This window comes from Platichthys flesus, chromosome 23 (assembly GCF_949316205.1).
Source record: "Platichthys flesus chromosome 23, fPlaFle2.1, whole genome shotgun sequence".
In the NCBI taxonomy this organism is placed as follows: domain Eukaryota; kingdom Metazoa; phylum Chordata; class Actinopteri; order Pleuronectiformes; family Pleuronectidae; genus Platichthys; species Platichthys flesus.
Window position 1 is genome coordinate 14,589,030 of NC_084967.1, and position 12,053 is coordinate 14,601,082.

General features: G+C 43.5%; 1 protein-coding gene across 1 annotated transcript; it reads right to left on the bottom strand.

The window, feature by feature from the left end:
* Positions 1-1,228: 1,228 nt before the first annotated feature.
* On the bottom strand, positions 1,229-3,254 carry rps16 (ribosomal protein S16). The gene is made up of 6 exons (XM_062383199.1): positions 3,160-3,254; positions 3,018-3,069; positions 2,391-2,492; positions 2,020-2,116; positions 1,861-1,908; positions 1,229-1,411 (listed from the first exon to the last, which is right to left on the bottom strand). Exons 2-6 carry the CDS (start codon positions 3,063-3,065, stop codon positions 1,266-1,268), a joined length of 441 nt encoding a protein of 146 aa, XP_062239183.1. The 5' UTR covers positions 3,066-3,069; positions 3,160-3,254; the 3' UTR covers positions 1,229-1,265.
* Positions 3,255-12,053: the final 8,799 nt, after the last annotated feature.

Genomic DNA, 12,053 nt, shown 5'->3' on the forward strand with positions numbered 1-12,053 from the left:
TGTGGTTTGCAGAGATTTTAACACAAATTCAAATTGGGTTATTTTTTAAATTTCTAACCAGGTGTCTATGAATCATATTTTTGTAAACATATTTTGTTTGAGCTCTGAGACCATGACACTCATTCTGAAATGGCAGCAAGCCAGTAGAGCACGTTTCTAATGGCTGCTGGTGAGGGAGTCATATGTTTCTAGTGCTATAGCGCCACCTGGTGTTAGAATGTGGTAATGACTTTTTAATCGAAGGGACTTGACTGTAAAGTTGCTTGAGAAAGTAAAACGTCTTGGTTTTATGTCTCTGTCATAAATTCTGTGAATAATAACTTCTAACGGATGCAGACACAGAGAGTTTGGAAATATGATAATGTTGAAAAGATTAACTGTGCTTTTCATACTATAATTTCAAAATATCTGCAGAACACAGGAGCTTTAACTCTATAAACAACTGTCCTTGACTTCGGCTAATAACACACAACTGCTAAATTAATTCAAACACAAATATTACGATAACTCAGCAAAGGATTTTGGCAAACAAACAATTCTTAAGATAGCTTTTTAGCACATAAAGCGGGATGTTTAGTATTGAGGCAAATGCTCTGATTGTATTTTTGTTAGATATACCAGTCTACTGAATTGTTTTTCATGTTCTTCTACTGCAATTCATTTATTGCCCTGGTTCAGAGCCTCTGACAAGAAACTAACTCAGAATAAGTTTGCTTGAATCTAAGAAATCTAAGCAAAATGTAGTTTATTCTCTAAGTTTTGAACATAGCTGACAGTAAATGTCACAATGATAAACGCTTGATGATAAATGCACTTCCTTTGTGCTAAATAATCAAGAAAGTAAAACTGTTCTCCATAGAAGGCCTATATCCACTAATCAAGCTGCACCACATTGCACTGATATAAATCAGTTCCCTAAATGTCTCAATTGTATCATCTAGATACACATTCTGTGAAATCCATGAGAAAGTTAAATGTGTAACAAAACTTCCTGGATCTGTATCCCAAACAATATTTATTGGGTGCTTCCCTGATCTGTACCACCAAGTTTCGTAGTAATCCGTCCAGTAAAGGTATCGGACAAATGGAGATGAAAACTAGCCTCTCAGGTTGAGGTCACTACTACAATGCGCCAGTTGAATCTAGGACATTTTTAATATACAGACATCACTGCCTGTTGAGATGAGGCAACTCGAACATAAATATTAATTAAAAGGGACAAGTGAAATTATTTGTTCCTCCACTTTATTATGAAAATGTACAGATTAACGGTAGGACTTCTGGTAGCGGGCACGAGCTCCGGGTCCACCGAACTTCTTGGACTCGCAGCGACGGGGATCGGCCACCAGCAGAGTCCTGTCGTACTGGATCAGGATGTCCTTGATCTCCTTCTTGGAGGCTTCATCGACATCTGGTGGAACATGAAATCACTGGTTATTAAAAAAAACTCTTAACAAGCACATGAGTGGTTCCCTGCTCCTCCCATTTGTTGTTAATGGTTCCAAAAACTGTCCCCTAACTATGGTGTGGGAGCAGCAAGGCATGATGGGACTGTTTTGAACATGTAGAGATCATTGGGCCTGGCCGTTCACTTTAAGATATCTCGTACATCAGGTCTACACAACAGTTTACTGCAAAACAGTCAAAAACAGTGCCTCTCAATAACTTCTATAACTATAGCTCTTGTTCACGTATTTGCAGAAAATAAAGTTATCAGTTGATGCTTCAACTTCTAAAAGTAAATATTTTGAATAAGTCAGGTCGGTTTTGAGGAGCTAACCTCAGATATGAACAAGAGTCAGTCACTGCAGCAGCATTTAGTTTATAAACGATCAGTGATTGTTCCATTGTAATACTTACACTTCTGGTAGTATGCGACCAGGGACTTGGAGATGGCCTGGCGGATAGCTGAAAAACAACAATTTATCATGATTGATAACTCATAATCACAAATCTCACACACACACTATGACTGTTGAATATAAAGAAACTACATTAAGAGAGTACATGTCTGCTTACCATAGATCTGTGCCACATGTCCACCACCCTTCACTCGGACTCTGATGTCAACTCCAGCAAAACGCTCCTTACCGAGCAGCAGCACGGGTTCCAGAAGCTAAGAGAACAAACAAGCGTTAACTTCATGCTCAGCAGAATATGAGCATTATAAGTTTAATGGAAGAATATTAAGAGTAGAGCTAAGTGAATTATTGGTCGGCTTAGAAAGTGTCTAAAATTAACCCTAACACTTAATATACTCATCAATGAAGAGGAAAAACTACTTGACACTTCTTTTAAAATACAGTATTACACCAGGCCTGCCTCCATCAGCTCTCCCGATTTCCCTGCCTCTCTCCACCCGGGTGTTGGCCTCTCCTCCCCGGACTCACCTTGTACTGGAGGGTCGCAGGCTCCACAGTCTCAAGGGGTCTGCCGTTCACCTTGATCAGGCCATTCCCCCTCTTGCAGTGGGCGACGGCTGTGGCGGTTTTCTACAACCCAACAAACATCTCAATCAGATCCCAAACCATTAAGTACATCACGTTGTAAGTGACTTCATCTCGTACACACACACACACATGTGGAACACACTGGTTTAAATGAATGGGAATCATCCTGTACATGAAATCTGCCAGTTACTGCCAATGTGACATTTAAGATTAATAAATATGTATATTTAATTGCGTTTACTGACGCGTGAGCTAACTTCAAACGCTGTCACCCCCTGGACACCGAACCACTAGCTAGCAACCGGGCTAGCTAGCTTAAGCTAAACGACATTGCTACACTCGCTACACGCACACAGGAGCGTCACAGTCACAGAAGAATCAGATATACACAAACAGTATCAGTGCGATAACAGATCTACAATAACACGAGTATAATAATATTAGAGTTTCATCGGCGTAAAACAGCGTCACGCCACATTGTCGTGTTAGCCACTGGAGCTAACGGGCGCTAGCAACACAGCGGAGCCGCGGCACCGCACGTGGAATAACTTCGGTGTTTTTACTCACTTTGCGTCCGAAGACCTGGACCGACTGCAGAGGACCTTTAGCGGGCATCTTTCTGCGACACACAGAGTAACACGGTTACTTCAGAAACACCAGTATTTAGTATTATTTGCTGTATTTGTGCGGAACAGGATGAAGAACTCACCGTCTTCAGCTGAGGTGCCGTACGGAGAGACCGAACGGGGTTTCACACGCCGAACATCAGGGGCTGCTTCGCGACACGGGAGACGCGCTTTGCGGCAGCGTTTGCGACGGTTGCTCCATTTTACATGTATAAGTCGTTTTCAGATCAATCAACACTTCCCAGGCTGATGTTAATATATACTATATAACAGAGGTGTGGACTCGAGTCACATGACTTGGACTCGAGTCAGACTCGAGTCATGAATTTGATGACTTTAGACTCGACTTGACAAACTGTAAAGAGACTTGCAACTCGACTTGGACTTCAACATCAATGACTCGTGACTTCACTTGGACTTGAGCCGTTTGACTTGATAAGACTTGCTCTTTTCCCCAAAACATAAAGATTCTAAAGTATGTTATTAAGGAGCGCTCTGAATCTTTCATCGTGTTTGTGTGCGTCTGTGTGTGTGTGTGCAGCGCCGCCGCTCCCAAAACGCGCACTACGCGCTGTGCGTTGGGCACCAAGTCCTGAGGGGCCACCAAAAAAAGCAACTGAAAAATTATCATAGTTATAATAATTATGTAGCCGAGTGTTTGGTTGTATCATAAGTCCGGCTTCAGCCGACAAAGGACACGAGAGCAGGTCATGCGCTCGGGACAACACACCCGTTTATTCTCCGTTCATTTTACAACTTCACTCATCACAGCACCCACTTCCTTTAAAACCCCCTTTCAAAATAAGAGTCACTACCAACAACCCACTTATAACCGGAAATACAAATCAACCCTCAACAATAACGTCATTAAATAAATTAGCTTACAATTATAATGCCGATATTATTCCAGTATAGAAATATTAGGTACCTTTTAGACATGTATATCACAAAAAAGGCAGAACAAGAGATATGTTAAATTGCTCAAAAAAAGGTTAAAGAAGATTGACTATTCTTGTTTGTACTTATTGATGATTATTTAATGTAATCATGGAGGAGTTATGCTTAGGGCACCAAAATGGTGCACTTTGTGGAATCATACTACGTTCCCATCGTGCACAAATGACTGACAGACTTTTGGCCAATTTGGTCTTTTGCAAATGCAATGCAGCATAGGGCCCTGACATATAAAAAGCACAACCCTGTTCATTGTTAGGTTCAAGTATTTGTTATGTTTCTCACATGTACACACACACACAGACAATATGAGGTGAGATAAACACAGGACAGGACAATGTTGTTAGCACTTTTGTACAAATAATTACAGTTGCACTTGTTTTTTCAAATGTGTTCATTCTGTAGGGGTGGTTTAAAATGAAGAATATTCTTGCAAAATATGAGTTAAATGTTAAAAATGACTGGTTAATAGTGCAATAAGGAAGTGCAATGTTGGCACAATTTTTTTCTTTAATTTCAATTGCACTTGTTTTAATAAATAAATAAATAATTACAGATTTTTAAAGCATACATGATCTGTGTAAATATATTATTACTCAGTGATCAAAAGGACTCGAAAAGACTCGAAACTCAAACTGCAGGACTTGGACTTGACTTGAGACTTGTCAGTCTTGACTTTGGACTTGACTCGGGACTTGCCTGTCTTGACTTGGGACTTGACTCGGGACTTGAGGGCAAAGACTTGAGACTTACTTGGGACTTGCAAAAAAATGACTTGGTCCCACCTCTGCTATATAATATATATACTTTATTATACAATAAGATGCTTTGATTAATATGAATAAATATTTAGAACGTGAAACTCCCCCAAAATGACATCAGTAGTTTTCCATGCACCTGTAAGTTGTTGTGGTAATTTTGCCCTTTTTAACTGGAAATGCTTCTCATCATACTACAACAATCCATTTTTGCACTATATTGATTTGCACCACTCTCATCTTATCCACCAATGAGCCTTTTGACCAAATACTATATTATACTGTGTCCGAGAGTACTCAACGCACTGCAAATTGAGAAAAACACCTGAAAATACAAGAAACAAGTGCAAACAGCTTCATCAGCTTGAAGTTACACGTTCGCTGCAAAAAAGTCACAACACGTCCAAATACAGAATAGATCTGCAAATTGCGAAAATGACCAGGGGACCTACAAAAGTGAAGAACCCGGCTGTGGTTCCATCACCACTGATGAGTACCAGACTTCAGTTGCTTCACAAAGCATTGAACTGATGTGTAACACAAACATGTGCTCGAACAGTGATGCCTTCACAGCTTTGTTTGAGGCAAATATTTTCATGTATCAGGAGAAGCAAAGGCAATAACATATTACTGGGTTGTACTGATGGGACAAAACACTTGTCGCTGTTATTAATTACTCCTGTTTATATCCTGTTTATGATCTGCAGGTATCATCACAACATTTCATCCGTGCTTTTTGGCTGAATCTTTAGGCTGCAAACACAAATGACCCGGTGTGGTGCGAGGATGACTCAACTGTTTCCCTGAAAGAGATAGAGAGAGCTGTGGAATGAATCTCCTCGGACATTTCAATATGCAGTAAAAAGGAAAATCAATTAGTAAAGGCTGAATCCCATTTGTGTTTGATGGATCAGTGATCCTGGGGAATCCAAATGAAACAGCATAACTGTAATAAGTCATATCTGTGCTTTTCCTACATGTCTGCTGTAACATCAACTCATTTTACACTTCATATAATACTTAACATTGGAGTAAAGGAAAGTGGGAAACAAATCATAAAAACCTGATTAAAACATCATCACATAAAACCTCACAATAGAGAAAATGTGATTTAAAACAGATTATTATTTTATCTACCTAACAAACTTGGGCATATAAGCAAAATATGAAAATGTGGACCCATCCCGAAATATGGTGAAAGTATATTCTCAATGTGCTGCAGGGAAAGATAGATTGCATGTTCAGCGGAGGAAAGAAATATGTATAAACAACCAAAACCAGAAGAAGCAGCAGCTCTGTTCTAGTGCCAGTTGGAGGAAAGGGTCCAAATACAGAGGTGTATTTTTTGTGTGTTATCCCACACTGTGAAAAACCACAACAAATAAATGATTTTACATGCATCAGCCTTAAGACTGCACCGCCTCCTCCTCATCCACTTTAACGAATCCCTACTCAGCAGCACCCTCTGGTGGTGAATGTTGTGGATGTCTCTGCAGAGCATGCATTGGTTCGACGTTAACATAACTCAGTGCAGCTTGGGTTGATCAGGCCTCACTCTGCAGGCTGTGGTGAGTGGAACCACAGAGATCATTTAGTTCAGCGCTGCTTGGGGGGGCTGAGGGTCCGGGTGTGGGAATGGGACCAGACATGGGAAAAAGGAAGTGTGGGATCCTTTTGGACGCTGAAATGAAACCAAAGTCCTACGCAAGAGACAAGCTTTGATTTGGCCACAATGTTGGGACATGCAACCAAACCAAATCCTGCACTTGAGGGAGCAAACTCGCGTCCAACAGTTCCCTCTCTGCTCATGATTCACCCTAGATATGCTGTTGACAAAAACAAATGTAGCCTCTGTGGTGATGGACTCAACCAGATTGAGGCGTTGGTGAAAAATTGCACCAACGCACCTTCTCTGTCTTCTTGTCAAGACTCTCGAGTGCACACATCCTGCAGTCCGACATAAAAGTGTTTGCATGGAGACACAGTCTTACCCTGAAAGGAGGGAAGCAGCAGAGCCGTGCAGAGAAGGAGTGAAGACAGATAGCATCTTGGGAATCTGTATACAGTGATGTGAGTCATGTGCGGTGTGCAGTGCCTACCTATGCCTGACATTTACTGCAGCGAGAATGGTGTTTATGGTGTAGGCCACGGGTGAACGGGCCCCTGGCTTCTTTTATTGTCAGAGGGAAAGTGAGCTCCCATCAGGAGCTGCCTGCTGATGAGGCCTTCTCCATGGAGGCAGGGGCATTTAAATATTGTCTTGTGCATGGAGCGTCGTCTGTGTCAGAGCAGGAAAGGTCAGATACCCAACTTCCTCCGGCTTGGTGGTGGGGACATTTAAATATCACACGTTAAATATAGTCTTCTCAAATCAATATTACACAGACTTTGGCTCCAAATTATTGATAATGGATATATGTACCTGTATCCAGGAAGAAGTTGAGTCAGGTCCTTTCAGCTCTGCTGCTAGTCTCATTTCAGTTAGGCCTTCGCGGACCACATGGCCCTTGAGGGACTCTGTCTTCATCTTCAGGTGGTAATTCTCTGTTTCACATATTGCATCGTTCAGCTTTTAGAGTTGAGTCTCTAATCTCCCGTGGCTGCTCTTCTTCTGAATTAACGTGGGAGCAGGGAAATAAAAGGTGTCAGTGTTGATATGAATGAAGATGTACTGTAGACTGTGTAGCTTTCCTGCTCTTATAGAGACAAATGGAGTCTGCTCCATTGAAGAGTCATTATGAAGAAGCTGGTCTGAACACTTTCCCTTTTTGTTGCTGCTTCCCTTTCACTTTTTGGTTTCAGTTTTTGGGCTGCAGACCAGTTTGAGTCAGGCAGACAGAGGAAGCTCTGTGTGGGGACCCCAGGCTGCATGATAAGCGTTCAGATAAACCCATGTTTGTGGTGTGGGTCACTAGAGGCCTGCCCTCTGCAGCGTCTGCAGATGAAACATGTTAAGGCTGCGGAATCGTCCCTGATTTCCTGCTCTGATGGCAGCTCACTAAAGCATACAGTCCCTTTGTGTTGCTAACTGTCAGCTCCATCTTACAGTGTCCAGGCCGCTCAGCCATTTCAAGTTAAACACTCTCACATTACAGCTTTGGGTAGAGCTAGTTCAAGGCAAACCTCACATTAGATCTCATTCTGTTTACATGTGACAGATAAAACCAAGACCATCGCAGATTCCCAACTCATTTTGGATCTCACTTTTTTTGACAAAACGCAGAGCTCCATTTCTTCAGAAGAGGTGCAGAGCTTGCAGAAGGAGGAGAGTCTGTAGTGGTCCAGGAGAAGAGCTGGCAATAAATAAAAGGCCGGACCATATATGTGCAGTTCCTCTCCACGGCCTTATGGAAACACATCACCTGGAGGCACGACCCCTTTGACCTTGTCCTGTCACAGCACCCTGAGCATGAGACAACGCGCTCAGATTTACAGGGGAGGAGATGCGGCTCCCGGGGCCGGCCGCAGCGCCTGGTTTGACCATAATAGGGCCTCGGGGGGGGGTTTGAAAAAGTGTTGCCGGTAATTGAAGTTTCCCTGAGCAGAAGGAGAAGATCGGCTCAAACCTGGGGGGGAGGCACCGGGAGGAGGTGCGTGGGGGGGGGGGGTTGTGAGGTACACAGAGGCAGGGTGGTCATGGCAACGTGGGAGAACCAGGCAGAAGAGCAGCGATGAGTCTGCAAGTCAGGAGAGACATGATGAGCAGGTCTTACCTTTTATATCCCTCAGCGAGGAACCAGAAACAGCTTGTTGCTCATCAGTTTCTACAGATTCTCATAAATAGATTATCTGTAGGTTTGTTTTTATTTGATCGTTCATTCATTCTGACGGAGAAACAGCGATCCTGAAGGTGCTGGTCACAAAAAGGGGATTCTCCTTAATCTGGCATAAATTCATACTTGGATTTAAGAGGGAACCAAAATGGCTGCCACCGCCCCCCTCTTCTGTGCCAGTTGCCGTGTCATGGCAGCAGTAAATATTGACGTCTGCCCGACTGGATGACAGCTCATGGCACTAAAATGTAGCCTGGTATTGAACCCCAGTTTGGACTTGAGCCCCCTCCATTAATTTGGCTATTTCAGCCGGCGTTTACCACATAGCAATGGGCCTCGCAGCTGTCCCACGCTCTGTCAACTCCCCCCCCCCCCCCCCCCCCCCCCGGCCTTGAAGCCGGACCCGCAGGATAATGCAGAAGTGAATGGGCTCAGGCGTGCAGCGGACATATCGTCTCTCCTCCCAGAATGCAATAGCAGTGCTGGATCTAAATAGCGGAGAAGTGATTTTTCCATTCATCTTTTAGAGCAAAATACTAAATGTGCCAAACTCATAAATGAAAACATACTGAAACCATGAGCTGTGTTTATTTGGATATGCAACATGAGCAAATTAATATAATAGTGTATTATTATTATATTACATTCATGTCCGCCATGCAACATTACCATTAGATGACAAAAGAAAGGTCAACTATCGACCCACATCAAATCCTAATGTGTTTAAAATTGAAATCTGACTATTGTTGAAAAAAGTAACACTTATTAATACTTTGCTTTATTAAAACAGTTAATATAAAACTTGGTATATATACACGGATAACAGTTCAGCAAAGTTGAACTTAACGTGAAACCAAGCTGTGATTTGCATCCTCACAGGAAGTTGTGAAAAAGGCAGTTTCAATATCTTCAAATGTATAACTTTATATAGAGGCAAAGTGTGGAAATATATATATATATATATAAATGTGGTTCAGGAAAACAGAATAATGTCGTCCATCTTACTGTGAGTTATAATCAAGTGCTTCAGCAGCTCTTATTGTTCATTGAAGGTTGAGGAGCTCAGAGTTCATGAAGCTGCTGTGGCAGTGAAGCAGGGCCTCACTTCACTCGCCATTTATCACACATACACATACACACACACACACACACACACACACACACACACACACTCACACACAAACAGACACGCTTCTCCTCGATCAATCTCACTCACTCGCTCGGCTCGCCCACACATCTCCGCAACATCACCCTCCGTTCTCCATCTTGTTCTTGGTTCCCCCCCCCTGCTCTCTCTCCTCCATCCCACACTCTCCCTGCGAGTGAGTGAGTGAGTGTGTGTGAGTGTGTGTGGGCTGACTCTCGCCAGGGTTCACGTACGAAGCAGTGGCAGCGGGGTGAGAACGGGGCCATGTAGGGTCTGGCTGACATCGGCAGCGATAGAACCCGAGAGGGTCACCGCCACACCAAAGCCTCCTTTATACTCCCTCGCTTCTATTCTTCTCCTCCTTCCCCTCCTCTGAGTCTATCTGATGGGCTGTGGAACACGGAGCTCCAGCTCTGCTCCGGCCTTTGACAACATCTGGAAATACAATGATGAATATTATCGCCACAAGCAACTAGAATCCCCTCATGTCCCCCCCCCACTCTGCTTGTGCCTGCACATGTATTAAAACGTCCAAAAGATGATGGAAAGGGGCCTTGACAACACGCTATGGACATGTTACAACTTGGGCTGCTTTTCTCTCATAAGCACACATGACAAATGATCGCCACGTAATTGTTGTGTGTCATTTTCCTAATGCTTGTTTGTGTGTGCGTGTCTTTTATTGTGTTTTTAAAGCGCATTTCATCCATATTGTGTTTCCTGGTGCTTCCACAAGTCCGTGCTCAGTCGGTCTGTGCTCCAGGCTCCCAGGGGGCGAGGAGACGAGGCTGGGAAGCTCTGATGGGAAAGTGGGCCAGCGCTCCTCAGCCCTCCGCTGGAGAGCTCCTTAAAAGGCCTGGAGAGATGATGTCGTGGACTCTTTCCTCTACCCCCCTACCACCAGCCCCTTATGTTTTTTTTCCTCCCTCAACAGCAGCGTGTGGAGGAGCCCGGCAGCAGGAGCCGAGCCAGGCTCTTGACCAAACTCATCATGCACATCAGAGCAACACACGACACTGATGACTTCATCCAGCTGAAATAGGTCTTCCATCCATCAGACGCTGTTTTCAAAAGTTAGGATATTCTGTTTCTGTCGAACGTGGTTATTCTTTTGAAATTGAGCTGCACACAATTGCAGAACTGTTGTAAAGTTCCCTTTTATCTGCAGAGCAAAAAGCAGAAATGTGGATGAAATGCAATATCACAAGAACAAGAGATGCAGAAGTGGTCTTTTGTAAGCTGAGCTTGCGTAACAATGAAACCAGTCTATTTAGCCACTTTTCCCATGCGTCAGGTGGATCTGTCGCTGCCCGGCCAATGAGAATCGCTCAAAACACACGATAAATAGCGGATGTCTTCAATGCAGCTGCAGGCCGACTCGTTTTTTCCATCACAGCCTGCGTGACAGGGGTCAAGAACCACTGCATGTACACAATGTGCGTGAGGCCAAGTCGATCCCAGTGGCCCCTGGAACACCCCACACACAGAGTCATGTTAGAGCCTTGTTTCCCAGGTGAGCTCCTCACCCGGCTCCAATCTGCGGGACATCTGCTGTTATCTGTGGAATGCTCTCCGCACACTTCATGGACATATATGCACCAGCGCTTTGACGTCTTTGCTATTTTTAGCGCCGGCCCGCCCCCTGGAGGTTGTTATGATGATGTCACGCAGGCTTTCAGAAATAAATCTGATTGTTTATCTTGAGTTACACTTCCTGCCCACTTCTCATGTCACGTGTGTTTGTGTTTATCTGTCCGTAACAAGTGGAATCTTTCTGGGCTTGCTTCAGTGAGCGGGGACTTGTTTTTCTTTACTCACAAGAACAGAGGATGTCGCACCTTTTTAAAAACCATGAGACGAATTGTGATTTGTGAATATGGGCTATAATAATACAATTTGAATTAATTGATTGATCTTCAGCTCTATTAGGTAAAGTAACAACGTATGATCGATTGGTCAATTGGTGAGCATTCCTAACCAGGCCAGCTGTTTCCCTCTGGTCTTTATGCTAAGCTAAGCTAAGCTAACCACCTGCTGGCTCCACCTACATATTTGCCAAACATACATATGAGGGTGGAAAAGAAAGCAAGCGTGCATATTTTCCAAAATGTCAAACTAATCCTGGAAGGTTCAGGGTGAGTTTAGGGTTTGATAACCGTTGGGAGAACGTACAGTACTTTTAAGAGTTTGGGACATGAGGCAGAAAACAGCCAGTATCCCTTCAGGGCAGCAAGAACGTGAATTCTGATTATTTCGGTGTATTTCCAGCACAGCAGAGAAGAAAAGGGATTTCACTGGAATATGCTGATCCTGTGAGACAGGTGAATGGTGTTCTGTCTGCGTAT

Coding starts and splice junctions, on each gene's coding strand:
- rps16 (XM_062383199.1), bottom strand. CDS start 3,065: ATGCCCGCTAAAGGTCCTCTGCAGTCGGTCCAGGTCTTCGGACGCAAA. Junction 2,493..3,017: donor TCCAGGTCTTCGGACGCAAA/GTGAGTAAAAAC, acceptor GTTGGGTTGTAG/AAAACCGCCACAGCCGTCGC. Junction 1,412..1,860: donor GGTCGCATACTACCAGAAGT/GTAAGTATTACA, acceptor ATGTTCCACCAG/ATGTCGATGAAGCCTCCAAG.